Here is a 16,939-nt window from a genome sequence, read left to right on the forward strand (position 1 = left end):
CACAGCTCTGGGTTCCACAGCTGCAGACAGAGCTGAGGACAGACAGACAGTTCTGAGCAGTGCAGCTCAGCTGAGTGTGAGCTGCAGCACAGCCTGAACTGCACCAGGGTCCCCTTTGTCTTTCACTTTTCTGGAAGTCGTGCAGCTGCCTTGATACCATCACCCCCCTCATGTGTGAAAATGGAAACTGTTCTCCCAATGTTTAGAAAAACAGGAATGCTTGGAAAGTCACAATGAGCCAGAGCTGTTGAAAGTGAAACAGTGGATGATATCAGCTGCACCTCCTGCTTCCAAGGAGACTGACATCTGATCCTGGAAACAAGGAATGTGGAATGATGTTTTTGATTTGGAAGGCTATTAAAATACTTCAACAGGTGCTCTACCTGATATGTGCCTGTTCTAGTGCAGAGCTTTGCAAATTTGGTATTAACAATGCTTATTTTCTTGAAAGCTGTTGTGCCTCAGTTTTGTGAATTTTTAATTTGTCATCTTTATTCAGTCTTGAAAGATTTCTAAATGGATTTTCCTTTCTATGTTCCTTGCATCAACAACTTGCATTACTTTCACCCCCAATTTAGTGAACAAATTGGTCCCAGGCAGAAAGCTGCAGTATGAATCCACATTTCCCTGAAGGATACCTGCTTATGCTTTTGACAAAGGATCATCTCAAACTGGAAATGGATAAAATGAGAACTTTCTTGGAAGTAGCTTCAAATGTGGGTCACAGCTTTCCAGCAGACCAGTGATGAAAATAAGATGTGGCTGCTTCCTCCTCTGACCCAATTGTTCTTCATTAGCATCAGCAATAAGCCCTTCTAAGCAGTACTGCAGTTCTCTGGCCTTTTAAATTCACACAGAGAAAGATCATTTTTGTGAGGCCTGAGAACAGCTGGTTTTACTTATGCATATATGATCATGTGGGAACAAAGGGAATCACTTAAAGCAAAGAGCCAATAATTTCTTCCAGAGATATTCACTTAATGTATGGATGCCTGATTTCCTTAAAGTCCTGCTTGTAGCAAGCATTGCTTCCTAATAAAGACTAGAACAGAATGTAAGCACTTGCTGTCTTTCATGGTCATCTTTAAAAGAGAAAGATAATGCATAACATGTTCAACAAGATATTTTTCTTCCCAAAACGAAAGCTTTCTCACTTGCTGAGGGGCAAAAACCCTCTCAAGTACCAGGCCACGGTGATGTACTTTGTTTTTTAAAAAAAAAAATTTGGGAAACAGATGTTTAACACCAGGGCCAAGTGTTTGCCTAAGCCAACTCTCTTGGGGAGCTGCAAGAGCAAATATCAGGAAGACAAAGTGGTCGCTCCATAGGATACCTATAAACTGCATGTTAACTCTTGAGATAGACAAGGAGACAGAATGTCATTTTTGTAAGCCTGGGACTAAAAATTGGGATGGTAGTGACAGACAAGGCAAGAAGACAGATGGCAAGCCACAGCAGGAAGAGTGTTAAACTGTGTTCTCTAAGAGGGCCCACCATGATCACAGGGAGATTCAGATGGGACCAGCTGGGAGAGAACCTCAAGTCTGTTACGTTTTGAGGTAGATAATTTTCATCCTATTCTTTATAGTGAGTTTCCCAAAAAGACCCAGAAGAGCTTTTAAACTTGAAAAGATAAATTTTACTAGACTTTGACCTGGAGTGGTTGGCTTTTGAAATAAAATACAAAAGAAATTCAAAGTGACTCAACAAGATGGGATAGAAATTAATAAGACTGGAGAACATTTTGATGGAGAAGCTGTGAGTGAAAATTGCTCAGGAAGGCAGGCAAAAGCTGCCCTGTGGAGCTGGATTGTTCCCTGCGTTTGACATAAAGCTCCTGTGTGGTGTTAAACAGGCAATTTCCTGCAAGTATCAGAGAGACACAGAATCACAGATTGGGCTGGAGGGGAGGTTTAAAGATCAGTTAGTTCCAACTCCCTGCCATGGGCAGGAGCATGTCTGCCTGCTTTGAACTTGTTTCATAGGTCTCTGGCTGGAGATGCCTACTTGCTTGGTTAATTGCTGGGATAGAAGTGAAGTCACAGGGAGCTCTCCTTGGCATGTAGGAGATGATCACCTCCTCCTGCACCCAATCTCTATGAAATTAGTAGCCATTTTGTGAAGAAGTAGCCAAATGAGCTGAGTTAAGGCTTATAAAGGCTGTGGGGTTTTTTTACAGGTTGAGTACAGGGCATATTTAGAGAGCATCCTCAAGGAAAACTTATGTATGATGTGCACATAGATGGCTATATGGATTATACAGAAAAAATATATACTATAGACTTCATAACTAGACTTCTGTCCTCTGATTTCTCCCCAGCTTCAATTTAGTTTAAATTGTAGCTTATGCCTCTGTGTGTGTGGTTTTCTTTGGGATCTTCAGTGTTTGGATTTTGTAACAATTTGTGTTAATAATGAGACACTAAGTCATTTCCACTGTCATATGGAGTTTGTTTATAGGCAGAAAATGCAAATGCAGCCATGCGCTGTTGGGAATCCTATAGTACCTGACTAGCTCCAAGAGAGGTCCCCCAGTTTTTCCAGTATCCAATGTTGGTACAGGTAGAGCACTTTTTATGCTCTTTGTGCAGTATTTAATGGTCTGCAGATTTAACCAATCATCCTAATAAAATCTCAAATATAGAAAATCTATTCTTTAAAAGAAATGCAGAGGCTGAAAAAGGCTGGAATAAAGTTAATCCCATAAGCTGTTACCATTTTTGCATTGAGTTGCAAGCCTTATCACACACAAATTCACTAGAACACAGTGTAAAAAGGTTAAAAATCAAGTATTTTTGGAAAGGTAGTAGTGATAAGTAATGTTTAAAAGAAAGGCTTAAACTTTGCTGTTTCAAACATGTTTGCCGGTTCAAAGAGCTTCCAGCTTTAGCTTTAATACCCTCCCAAAATGTTTCCTCTTTAAATTTGGCTCTACCCCCAGAAATAATTTCCTTCTTGAAACTGAAAACAGCAGTGACAGCTCTTCTGCATGTTAAGACGTCACTGCTTAAAATCTGATATCGCATATCCCTGCAGGCTCAGAAACTGGAGCTTTATATTGCTGCAGAAGGTTGATCTCCAGCTGCCTAATTATTCTGTGCAGCTGCTTCTTTCAAATCCTGTAAGAGCCTGGTGTATCAAAGTTGAAATTATCAATTTCTGCCATGAAAAGCTTTCATAAGTCTTATTATATATATATTTGGTTTTATGATTTCAAATGGATCCATAGAGAGTTGAGTATGTAGCAACTGTATAAGAAATTCTTTGAAAACTGAAATTCAGGTTTTTTTGTTTCATTTTTCATGTAATATGTCTTCATTCAGGAAAGATGCATTTTCAGAAGACTTGAGCCAGTGAAAACTTACACACCCTGACATTCGCTGAGTGCCTTTTGATAGTATAGTGTAATACAATACAGTGTTGGCTACAAAATATGTTTCTTGCACAGCTGTCCTTTGCATTCAGTTACTTGATTTCAGTAATAATGAAAAATAGCCTGTCCAAAGTAGTGTTTCATAACACACTGTAAACAATATAATTTGATCTCAACAGCATTAGGATGGTCAATTAAACAGAAAGTCGAGCCACCAGCCACCTGTTAAATCCCTTCACTGGTGCTCCATCACCAAGAAAGCTTGCCCTGTGCTCAAGCTCTCCCAGGGTGTTTTAGAGAAGATGGAAAGCCCAGAAGGTCACCCCAAGGGATTTCTGGGGGCAGAAGGAGACAGGGAGGCTCAGTCCTGTGACAAGTCCTGCTAGAGCCACCCAGCTGTGACAACAGAGTCAGTGCTACTGCATTTAATATCTGCTGAAGTTGAATTTTGACAGATCTGACAACACTAATCATGTGTTTGGTCTTAGAAGCTTAGGATTTGACATAGTGGTAGACCTGCATATCTTAACTGAAGGTTTTAACACTGCTTTGAAATGGAAAGGAAAACCTCCTCATGGATGAGGAAAAGGCCAAGCTACCTAATACCTTCTTTGCCTGTAAGATCAGGTGTTCTCCAGGTATCCAGCCCCTGAGCTGGAAGATAGGAATAGAGAGCAGAGTGAACTCCCCTAATCCAAGGGGAAATGGTCAGTGACCTCCTGCATCACTTACACACACACAGGTCCACGGGGCTGGCTGGGATCACCCAGGTGTACTGAGGGAGCTGGTGGAGCCATTTTCCATCTTTTATCAGCAATCATGGCTGGTACACAAGCATTTGTGGGATTATGGACTTCATACTTTTCATGTCCAGTTGGTTCACTTTAACATTCTTCCATATTTTAATCAGGACAAAAAGGTGTAGCAACATGCAGGTAAGCATGTCAGCATGCAAAAGCTAATCATTTTAGAGTCACTTTTAAAATTCTGTCATTTTGTTTTTATTCTCTTACATAATATACAGAGGGATCCTCAGCTCACAACAAACATTGACACATCCATTGCAAATAGTGTATGCAGTTCATACACTTTGCTGCAGGTTACCCTGCTACCAGATTCACTTAATTGCTTCTAAAGTTGGGGTGCTTTTTTTAAGCACACAGTTTAGGATGATGGTGAGTTTATTTTTGAAAGAATAACTACATCAGTGCCTGTTTCTGCAACCTAAACATAAAAATCACATGGGAGTTTAAGCCTTCATATTGATTTAGAAATACCTACAACATGAGTTGAGTTGGAATTTCTGTTTTTCAGCCATAAATGGAAATGTAAGATTAATTTTGACTGAAAGGAAACTTGCCAAAGGCCACTAAGTAACATTGTTTTGAATAAGCAAGTGCTTGCTGCTGTGAAGTTTTGCTGAGATTAGGAGTGAAAAAGTTAAAGGGACAGAGTTTCCAAAGCATTTCACTCCCATGTTTGTCAGTGGAGTGAATCCTAAAAATCCACTCAGAGCTAAACAGCTGATGTCTATGATTCAAAAAACAGTGTCACACCTTTTCTGATATATAAACATACACTTTTATAGGGCAATATGGCTAAACTATTTTATAAGCAACTGATAAATTGCTGTAACTTGTAGGGTTTGTCATCCATCTTGTTCTACTGACTGCCTGGACAAATAATAAACCAACTATGCTTGTCATATGTTATCTTAAACTGATGACTTTTGCTTACATTGATTTTAATATTTTAAGGAGATTTTTTTCTTCTTCTGTGGTTAGTTCTACTATTACACTGTGTCCTCTGTGAATTCCCCAGTTGAGAACAGTTAATTTTTTTTAATACAGAGAGATAATTAAAACTCTACCCATACACCCATACATGCATCAAAAGATACTTGCACTTATGATAGTATTAATTTTCAAAAATTGTTCCATAAGCATTTTCAGAATTGACCTCTTTAGTAGGAAATATGTGGGAAAAAAAAACATATGGTCATTTGTGAAATTTTGCTTCATTACCAGGAAAAAAAAAAGATTCGTTTCTATACCTCACAAGACTATTTCCTGATGTGTTCAACGTTGTGCATTTATGGTTTCAAATACCCCATTTCTTTACTTTTATGATACATTTTCATGATTCCATTCCCACTTATAAAACTAATTATGATAGTACTCAACATTGGCATTGTATTTTTCATCCTTGCAACAATTCACAAATGAGAAAAGTAAGGATTATTGGCCCTGTATCACTGATGAAAAAAACTGAAATAAGAAGGGAATTGGAGCTTGAATTTTACTGTAGACCTTCTGATTCTAGTCTTTTGAGTACTGATAACACTAAGCTTCCCATCTGAATAATAAAGTTTTCTTCTTCTCATAGTATTAGCATATATGCCATGCTTTTAAATTTGCTTCTATTTTAATTTCTTTTCCTTTAAACTCATTTCAATTAAGATTTTTATTTTTTTTTAATACATAGTTACCTCAATAAATTGTTTTTCAATCAACATTAATAGTGCTTTAGGAGTGAACTCAGGGATTTTAAAAGTTCAGAAACTGAACAAAGCAACATATTTCAAAATTTAATAGTTATGCTTGTCTAATCAATACACTGCTAACTAAGATTGAGAAAGTGATTTCTTAATTAAGGTTTGGCAGACTAGAGTTGTTTGTTGTCACCTCGATGAGGACTAAAGAACGCAAAGATGCTCCCTGATAGCTGAACTTTTGATCCTCCTTAGAGAGAGAAATGGAAGAGATGAGGTTCCTTTTTTTATATGCATTGGTATATCTGCATGAAAAATGTTGTTCAGCATCTTCCTGTGGATCTTGTTTGTAACCTTGGTGTTATACCTCACTTTTTTTCCTGCTCACCAAATTAAAACTGGTTCCTTTTGACAAGTGTTTGCCATCAGTGTTTAGAATCTAAATCTTTGTGCAAACATTGAAGTTACCCAAGTGTTTTATATCTATCTGAAGTTTCTGGATTTCATGTGAGATGGGAAGATAAGCACTTATAGTTGATAAGTTAACTTTATTTCCTAAAAATGGATTAAATTCTCAAATTTCTTATTTTTTGCAACAGAAATGTTTGCACTCATGAGAAAATTCAGCTGACATAGTTTTGGGAAATCAAGGAAATAAATGGCAAAAACAGCTGTAAGGAAATTAATATTTGGCTACTTTGCTTGGAGTACAGTGAATTTCTCAGTCAGAGCAGAGTTTCTATCTGCTACAACCATTAATTTTGCTGATTTACTGTAAACATTTGAAATGGCATAAGAGAGCCTAATTTCCTGCCTTTCTTTTAGAAATAGTACTGCCTGATTCCCACATGCAGCCCACTTCAGCTTGGAGTGCTTCTTGGTACTATTTATTGTTCTTGTTAAGCCTGGTAGCGTTCTTTGAGCTCCCACAGTTCACTGCAGAGAGGGACCTGCAGGTCTGTGAGGCATCCCTGAACATTGAAAGTTCAAAGCTGCTTGGGTTGAGAAACCATCAAGATCCCATTCCGCAGAATCTCGAAATTGCGAAGTTTGTGTGTTCTGGTTTGTGACTCGTGAGGTGTAGGTTATAATCTATAGGAAGGAAGCGCAAAATTGCCTTGATTTTGTCCAAGAATGAGAGTTTCACAGAACTTCAGGAGCCACTTTAAACCTCTTGTAGTGACAAGATCAGATAAGAAGCACAGTGAAACACTAACTGCAGTCAGTGACGCCAGAGAGCTGTGCTGTTCAGCTGCAGTCTGTGTATCCATCATCCCGGGGGCAGCTGCTGTGAGTCAGCAGCTGACCCAGAGCCCGGGACTGATCCTCCCTCTGATGGCTCAGGAGAGGGGGGGTAACATGTCTGTGTAGGACAGATCAACACGGAGGGGTTATGGATGAGTAATTCCCATGCCCAGGGATGGGGGGAAGCACCTTCCAACAAGGGCAAAAAAGTAAAACGCTCCTAGACATCAGGAGTAGAGCCAGATCTGTCCTGCTGACAGAACAGCAGACCCTGCTCTCCGTAAAAAGCAAACCTGGAGACATTTCTGTACTTGGTCTTTTGGGGAGTGAGTGAGGCAAACTGGCTGGGCTTGGACAGACAAGATGAGGTGGTCTGATCAGCAGGTTGTGCTGTTGTATCTTTGGAAGCTGTGCCTCAGAACTCCTCCTAACTTGTCACAAATTCCTCATGGCAATGTACACATTTGTCAACAAATTAATAAGATCTTCTAAGACCTTTTAAAAGATCTCTCTTTTTGAACTCTCAGGCTCATTTTCATCATGTCCTGCAATTAATGCAGTTTATGTAATTTAGAATATTACATCTGATCTGATGAGACTTCCATTCTAATCATCACCTTTTGTCATTATTAGATCATTTAAATCTACATGCTGATCTGATTAAGTAATTCTAGTCTCAACCTCTACCTCTGATTTAAGGTGGCAATATCTAAAAATATTTAGCCTTACATGAATGAAACCTTGAGTAGCCAGCAGCATGTTTGTAAGTGTCCAGGAGCCAGTGCTAGGGGGCTTGATTATTACTGCTGAGGAGGTGAGAATTTTTCTTTTACTAGCTTATTTGAACAGTTCAGGAGAACATGTTCTTCAATCATTCTAGACAACTAAACTTCATTTTCTGTTTTATAACCCAAATAAAAATGTCATTTTACTTGTTTCCTGTTAACTCTCTGAAACATCTTGTGCCTCTGCCTTGGCCAAACAAACAGTCCGCACACTGTGGTTCTGTTGGACAGCTAGAAACTGTTTGCTCATTTTGTTGACCCAGTTCCAGCCAAGCAGTAAATGTGGAATACAAAAAATTCCAATTGTCTTGGTCAAAGTCAGAAGAATCAGGTTGTCTGTAATATTTAGTTGCCAGTGCCCAGAAAAATGGGTGTGAATACTTTCCAAAAGAAAAGCTTTAAAGAGCATATGTGATTTTAAGGATTACCATGAGCAAGAGGATTATTATTTGAGAGACAAAGGGAATAAGAGAGTACAGCACATTAAAAGAGAGTTGTTTTACATCAAAGGTGTAGGATGGTTACACACTTTGTATAATACCAGGCATTGGCCAGAGAGCCAGACAGTTGGGATTTAGATTGAGCTCTCAAGCTCTTTCAGCTTTTCTGATTTCAGCTCTATATAGCAGTGTCTGAAATATGCAAAGATGTTTGCATTCAGAAGAGAATTAAGCAACAATAATCAGCTTACAGATTTCTGTTCTGTGATATGCTGAAGAAAAGAGAAAAAATCCAGACATTTAGGTCAAATATAAAAAGCCTCTGGGCTGTTTGGAGTGAGCAGCCAGTTGAATGATTCCAGGAAGAAATTTCTATTAAACATCCCATCAAAATAGCCTCTTCTCTTTGGCAAAATGCATAACTCAAACATTTAGTGTCCTTCATCTTGTCTTGAGATTTGTTTCCATCATCTGATCGCAGCTGAAATCTGAAAAAAAAAAAAAAAAAGAGTGTGTACTTTAAAATTATTGTGCAATGTATATTTAAGACTAAAAGTTTTGATTCTATCATAAATTTCAGATTAAGAAAATTTACAATCAGCATTATTATGGCAATACATCGATATTGTCTAGCCCAAAGGGCAGGAGCTTAATTCTCTTGCATCTCATTTTTCTTCCTCTGCCTGCAGATGTAGCTTGTAACTTACTTGTAGGTCAGATTTGAGCCTCAAAGCTGTGACAGCATTCCTGTAAATATGTTTGCAGCTGAATGACAGTTCCACATTGTCTGTCCCAAGAGCTGAGCACAGCAATTCATTAACTCTGAACTATCATCCAGCCATTTGACATATCCCTATGTGTATCCCAACCCTCTCGGGACTGGATTGGTAAGTTCCAGCATTCATCAAATAAAGCATCCAGACTCGTTGCAATAAGCCTACTGTTCATGTAATGAAATAAATGCAGGGAGCATGTAAATGAGTCTTTGGCAGCATGAGCCCTCGGCAGCAGCGGAGTTCGGCATTCCACTTTCCCGATGTTCCCGGACCTGAGTGCCCCTGGGGCCGGCCCGCTGGAAGCAATGGCCTTTCTGCCCAAAGTGTAAAATGCCATCGGTTAAGGAAAGAATGTTCATAGCTCATACATCATCTGGCAGGCTTTCCTTCCTCTGGCAGGGCTTCCCAGGGCTGCGGCGGAGGCAGTAACAACAGCAGGCAAACACCAGAGGGAGTTATTGTTCTACTGGAGAAAGGAGTGCCTCAGGACACAGGGTTTTAAATAGCGTGAGGCTTCTACCCAACGAAAAATGTTCAGGTGACACGACTCCACAAAATGTAAATGGTGAAACCATTAATTCTAATCATGTTTGAAAGAGTTGGTGTTCTTCACCAGTTTTCAGTGCTGATTCCAATGTACTGCTTCTTTGTACCAAGCAGTTGCTGCATAATGCCCACTCACCCTCCAGAAAATTTTTTACATCTCTTCTCAATACTAGAGCCTTACAGTTCAGTGTTAAGAGCCAGATGAGCAGGCAATGAGAAGTAACTTTTTTCACTTGTTTATTACAGGAGTCTTTTCTCCTGGTCCATCCACACAGGCTGATACTCAGTCAGAGTCCCTGTGTCTTGACTGGTAAAGTCCATGTACCCTCAGAGTCCTGGTTCCTCAGAGTCCTGCTTGTGGAAAATGGCCAGGCTGCAACCATCTCCCCAGCTGACCTAGACTTCCCTGGAAGCAAATCTGGATACACAGATAGGAAAGAAGCGAGTGGGTTATCTACATACTGGAAATGGGCTGCCCTTTCAGCATCTATACCTGCATTTTATGCCTGCTGAAAGTCTGGCTGCCCTATGCTCATGAAGTTTCAGCTGGCCACGACCAGGAAAAGTGCATCCCCTGGGCTCTCCATAGAGAGGCTCTTGCAACTGCTGAATTTGCACTAACTGATTGAAAGAAAACACAATCAGCCCCAAGGTGAATCTGTGCCAGTATCTTTTAGAGGAGCATTTCAGTGAGCAAACTGACCCAATTCTATTACACTTCACACAATGCTGGGGCAGGTGGAAAGCTTCTCCAATTCACTGCTGAACTTCCAAGACAAAGGACTAAAGTGGAGAGTCACTGTCTGCTTTTTCCGTGCATGTAATGAATGCTTCTGCTCTGACTGCTTTTAGTTTCTGTTGTTGAAATGGTGCTTAACTTTCCACAGCCATCACACTGACTGTCACCTGTGGAATAAAGCAAAGATCAGCTCACCTGTCTTTTCAGCAGAAGACTTCAAAGCTCTATTTTCTATTCTCAAAAGGGTATTCTGTAAAAATCACCCTTTCATTGATGAATACCAAAGTAAATCCCAGCTGAGCCCAATGTTAAATTGTATAACCCTGGCTTTCACAATGCTGCCAAGGTGAAGGATTCTGCAACAAAACTATTTTTCCTAACAGTTCTATTGCAGGTGTGTAAGATCTAATGGAGATGAGCCTATTCTCTTCTTAGGTGTGTCAGCTTTACAGAGTTCACCAGCACAAAAAGAGGATCTTGGCATTCTTACACTGGCGAACCTAGAAGACGCTTCATACATCCGGGTGGATGACTTGCATTGTCAAGATCTTTTAAAAGATCTGGGCGTTATTAGAGGTGGGTGCTTAACTGTTGATTCATTAAAACAGAACCATACATGAATTATCCAGGCAGTCAACTTTTTTCTTCTGGTGGGTAAAAACGAACTCTAACCGAACTGGGATCACACTCTTGCCTCAACTACACCAGTGTGAATGCAGAGGAGGAGAACTGTATTTAGGTATTTGATGATGCAGATAGGCAAAATTCTCAGAAACTTCTATGCAGACCAGATGTTCAAGTAGTTTTGATTTTACAAAGCTGTTTAAATATCAGTATCTCTGTGAAGTCAGGTATGATTCCTTGATTGCAAAGTAATTAATTGCTCCTCATTATGAAAGTAAAAATCAATATAAATCAGTATAAATTTGATACTTCTTACAATATTAAATAAAAGTTCTTATAAAACTTTTTAATAAGACTTCAGATTAGGAAAATAAAACTCCCTGGTCAAAACTCTCATAGTCAGTGTAAAGTCAGAGGTTCTCTGCACACCTTAATTTAGACTTTAGTGGTAGTGTGCTGTCTTCAGAAATGATATTGTCATACAGTATCCCTGGTCCTGTTTCAGTTTCTTTCTCCCTCCAACTCTGCTAATACAGCTGTTTTCAAGACCCATGCTGTGAATATGGACTTAAATTAAAAAAAAAAAAAAAAAAAAAAAAGAAAGAGAAAGGGTGGGGAACAGGGGAAACTGCTACCAGTAAAGACAACTGTCATCAGATCTTGTCCTTAATACATGCTCTGGAAGGAGCTGAAGTGATCCTTTGTGAACAGCCCATTGACTGGGGACATTTCCATTACAGACTTTCAAACACGTCCGTGTGTCATTTCTCTGTGACTTGCTCACAGCTCCTGAGCAGTTCAAGTGTTTCTTCTGCAGTAGCACACAGCACTGAAGTGATGGGAAATAACCTTTTTTCTACAGCAGCTTTTATGATGAACACTGATGTTTGGCCCGGAGAACACTGGCTTGTTGGGGAATGGATAGAAGCTGCACAGGAGCTTGTGGCTGTAGCAATTGTCCTGTATTAAGTACAGATAGCCAAAACAAAGTGTTTTATAGACCTGAAACAGCATGTTGTCACCACCCAAAACATAAAATCATGGTGAATAGCTCTTAAGACAAAAATGCCCCAGCAAACATTGGAACTGTCATATTTCTGTAAACCCAAGAGAACTATAAACAGTTAAAATCTGAAATGCCAAGCGTGACTTACATTCAAAACTATTCACTGTGATATTACCTTAAAGCTCAAAAGGCTCTGCCAGGCAGGTTGCAGGGACAGCAGAGGAGGCATTTTTAACATGACAAGTCATTTCTCACTAAGATCTTTCAGGATCTGGGTCTGTGAAAAGAAATCTTCAATTGTGAGAACAAGGGAAAAAAAGATCAAGTTGGCCTTGGGAAAATATGGCTTGTAAAGCTCATAGAGCTCTCCTTTAATAACACATTTTTAGATACCTGTGCTTTTGAATGCCTACTGTAAAGAACACCCACCCTTTGGAGACCTTTCATGAAGACATATATCTATGATAAAAATTTATTTTAGTCACGTCAGTGTGTGTGTCCATATGTCAGACTTCTCTTCCTTAACAGGGAAGAGAAGCACTGGACAGTAGTGCCAGTGGCAGCACAGAGACTGATTCCCAAGAGTAAAACTCTGAATGACTCTTACAGCCATCTTTTATGTTTTCTTCATTTCTATCAGAAGTTGTTACATCAAGGTATTAAGTCACTTTATTTGATGTTTGTGGTCTTCTGAAACTGAAGCCCTTCCACCTCATCTGAAATACAATGTCTACATTTCTTCCTTATCTCAGCTGTGTCAAAACCCATTTACCAAGATGATTTACGTATTAAAAACTCATCACTCCTTTGAATCCCCTGAACAGTTTATTCCTCTCATTTCAGTAAAGAATATTTCTTTAGCAAGTTTACTGGATGCCTTCAGAACTTGATGGAAATTTATCACTCTTAGCCTGTCATCAGTCATCGAAGTGTTTAATCAGTGTCTGCCAATGCTGAGCTGTTAGCATCCACTTGTCCCCTTTACTACAACACCTTAGTTTGATTTATGCAGCTGAATTTGCCTCAGGAAAGTTTCATAGGCCTCAGCCTGGGATTTGCATGAGGTTACAAACTCAAACCATGTTCAGGTTCGTCAGGAGCAGTCCCAGAGCCAGTTCTGTTTTTCCTATGCTGTGTCCAGTCTAATCAGTGTTTCTCACTGGAGCCTGGATCCATGAGGAGTCCTTTGGGAACCCAAGCTCTGTCTAGCTTCTTTTGCTAAATTGGAGAAGCAAAGGTTGAAGTGGTCCATCCTGAATCCTGTCTTACTTCCACTTTCCGGGATCCTTTGGGAGTAGATTTCTCACCCTAGTTCTGGTTTGGCAGAAAAGACAAAATGTAAGCAGGACACATTTTTGTATATAAGTTTAAGGACCTCTTTATAATAATGTGATGGCACTGTGATGGCAGTTACAATGTCCATTTCCATCATTCTGTTTTCCTTCATCTCTAAAATGGCACACAAAACACACCCAGTCCAGAATGTCCTGTGATTCATGTGAAAGCCTTGGCCAAGCCTGTACTTGACAGCTCTTGTGCTTTGCTGAGGATTATTTCAGGGGGCAGTCAAGGAGAGAACAACTGAAGACCGAAGCTGTTTGTATACACACAGATGTGTACTCCTGGGCTAACATTTCCCTGCCTGACCTCAGGAAGACTAGATGAAACACAGCACTAACTGCTGAGTCAGTGAGGCTCTTTGAACTGATAACTGTGGCATGTTCTGTGATGTGGTTTGCCTGGAAACATATTTGTTTCTTTTGAAAATAGAAAATGACATCAGTTGTAGTGTGCATTGAAAAACCTAGGCTGAGATGGCAAGCTGTTTCAGTCCATAAATGATTGCAGATGTTTGGGTGAGGCTGCAAAACACAAGGCTTTTCAAGCGTGTACATTTGGGGAAGGAAGCTAGGGACACATATAAACATGAACATAATTGTTATATATTGCAGCCTGTCAGCTGCTCCCTTTTTGGAATGGCTATTATTAAAGATGTGCAAAAGTAAGTGGAAACTATGATAGCTGCAATGCATCTGATTTTGTGAGTGTTTTCTATTTCTGACCCTATAGGCTTTCTTCCCTTTGTCTGATGCCAGTTACATACTAAACACATAGAACTATCAACAGGCTGAAAAAGAGGCCTAGGAGGTATACTGCTGGTTCTTATTATCACCAGATTGCAAAAGCATATAGCCTGAGCTGGCTTTCAAGCAAGCTAAGTTGCAGCTCTATGTCCCAGGAGCCTGCCTTGCAGAGCAGGATCTGGATGGTACCAATTTAGAAAGCTCTCTAAGTTTGTGATGCCCTTTAAGAGAATGAGTCATTTGCCAGAGTCACAGGCCTGGGATCAGGATAGAAAGAAGAGCTACTAGATAAAGAACTATTGGCATTAGGTCTTCCTCCTGATCTTTGAATTTGGGCTATTTGGCCCTGAGTCCCAGAAGGAAGGTCCAAGTGGTTCTTGCTGACACAGACAGCATCAAGAAGGTGAGTGACAAGGGCTGTTGGAGGACACGGACATCTTCTTCCCAGCCACAAGAAAATACAAGTCATTGTGTGCCTTCACCTTCAAAAAGCCAATGGCCGGCAAAATCTGTCATCACAATAATTTTTTTTTTTTTTTGTGTCACCTCTTTGGGCCAAATTGCAGCCTTTTAATAGCTTGCCATGTGATAATTCTAACAAATCCTTTATCTGACTTGTTCAGCCTTACCCTCTATGCAGCGGTGGGCAGAGTGAGGAGGGCCTTGCTGCAGTGTGTTTGCAGTTGTTCTGCAGCATTATCTCTAGCTATGTGTTGAGTTCCTGTAAACCCAGCTACTGACATCTTTGCACTCCTGTGTTTATTACTGATGAGAAATTAAAAATAAAGCTTCAAGTATGAACATAGCAGAAAATCTCATCCTTCAGTTCTCTTAAAAATTAAACTGCCAACTACTTTTTCAAAGTTGTCCTTTTAGGAAACTGCAACTTTTGCCATGTGCAGTTGGAAGATGGATAACATAATTTCTTTCCTGATCGGTGTTGTTCTTTTCTATTTGACAGACATTTTATTTTAAAGTGTGGGTATGATATAAGTGTGCCAAAAATGCTAAAATTGAAGTGCAGAAGGCTAGGAAAGAAAAACTGGTTTTTTTATGAAATGTCAAAAACTATTTAGATGTTTTGTTTTTACTCCATGGATTCAAGAAGCAGTGATGCAAATAAATCAGAATCTTTTTTTTTCATTAAAATAAATTAAAATCTCCTAAGGAATATCACATCAGACTAGTAAGTAATTGCACATAATTGAGACTCACAAGTGAAAAAAATGGGTTTCAGGTACATATATTCCAAAAAAGTCTGTAAATATTGATTGAGTGTGCTAGAAGGCAAAATTTAGCCAGTGATTTCAAAATTCATCGGTGATATTCTGTTGTTTGTTCTTTTCTTGGTACCCCCAACTTCATAAATATGTTTCTGTTTAAAATGTCTTCTCAACGTCTGAAAGTAAAACTTAGCAGCTGGGAGGAGAAAAATGCACAAAGTCTTTGTAGGTTCTGTCCACACAAACAGCAGCAGACAGCAACTTAGATTGAAACTGGTGTCCCAAGTGGCACCAGGGACTAAGGGTTTCATCAAGAGCAGAGTTATTCATAGGAACAACTGAAAAATGTTGGGACAGCCCACATGACTGGAGGACTGTGATGGATGGCTACAGGCTGTTTCAAAAAGACAGGCAGGACAAAACTGGAGGAGTCTCGCTCTTTATCAAGGGGAATTTCTGATGCATAGAAGTCAACCACAGCAACTGTGCAGCCCTACAGAATGCCCTTAAGATCAGAGAAGGCATCTTCAAGGGGAATGTTTCAGTAGGCAACTTCTACTGACCTCCAAACCAAGACAATAAGACCAACAAAGCCATATTTGGGGCACTTAAGCAAGCTGTGGCAAGTTCACAGAACCTGCCTCATGTGGGTGACTTCAGCTGTCCAGACATTTGTTGGAAGAACAGTACAGCAACTCATGTTATCCATCAAGTTCCAGGAGTGCCTAGGAGGACTGCTTCCTCATACAAATATTAGAGATGTGCCAAGCAGGAATGAGGCACTGCTGGACTCCCAAACCGAGGAAATCTGCTTAGAAATACCTTGGTCAGTGATAGCCTTGGCTGTAGTGATCACAGTATTGTGGAGTGTGGGATCAGCTGGGCATACTGAAGGTTAGTACTAAACCAAAAGTTTTAGACTTTAGAAGAGCAAACTTCAGCTCAGTCACAGCTCAGGTGGCAGGAGGAGCAGGTGGAAAGGGAGGGTGGTAGTGTCCTCTGGAACCTTCCATGGAGTATAAACATGGAAACAGGCTGGAAAGCTTCCACAGAAGGGAAACAAGGACAATCAAAGGACTTGAAAGTCTGCCATATGGAAAGGACTGGGTTTGTTTGCCCTTGAGAAAAGAAGGCTTAGGGGAGACCTAATCTTGCAGGGGACCCTGTCTGAGAGAAGCTGCCACTGCCATGCTAATAACACTAACACAAAGCAACAAGTACCTGATAGCAAGATGGAAGCATTACTGAGACAACAGAAGTGCTTGGTTGCATTAATTTTATGGCACCATCCAAACTCCTGAGTCAGAACTTCAGTGTGTAGCAAGGCTGTACTCTCAGCAGTGATGGTGAGCATCAAAAGAAAGGGGAGACAACACTGCAAAAACTGTTGTGCTGCAAAGAATGTGAAGTGAATTTTTGGTTACATCATGCAAAAGCATACCATTCTGCTTCATAGAACGTAGAATATTTCTGTGCCTCAAGTGATGAGAGTTTCTCTTGGCTGGTTCTGGGGTACGATGTAAGCCTAGGTCATGTCCAAGCAGAATTTACCTGCAGTGATGGCAATAGCATGTTACACCAGCAAGGACTAAAGACACTGTGGTGCT

General features: G+C 40.0%; 1 protein-coding gene across 2 annotated transcripts in view; it reads left to right on the forward strand.

Moving 5' to 3' along the window:
* DLGAP1 (DLG associated protein 1) overlaps positions 1 to 16,939 on the forward strand; it is a 142,845-nt gene that overhangs the window by 69,793 nt on the left and 56,113 nt on the right. Inside the window, exon 5 of one of the 2 annotated variants that reach the window (XM_059476252.1) lies at positions 10,831 to 10,971. The exons of the other annotated variant lie outside the window; for it this stretch is intronic. Coding sequence (XP_059332235.1) covers positions 10,831 to 10,971 — 141 coding nt within the window. The remainder of the gene's footprint in view (positions 1 to 10,830; positions 10,972 to 16,939) is intronic. 2 annotated transcript variants of the gene reach the window in all.

Source organism: Ammospiza nelsoni, chromosome 1 (genome assembly GCF_027579445.1).
Source record: "Ammospiza nelsoni isolate bAmmNel1 chromosome 1, bAmmNel1.pri, whole genome shotgun sequence".
Taxonomy (NCBI): Eukaryota; Metazoa; Chordata; class Aves; order Passeriformes; family Passerellidae; genus Ammospiza; species Ammospiza nelsoni.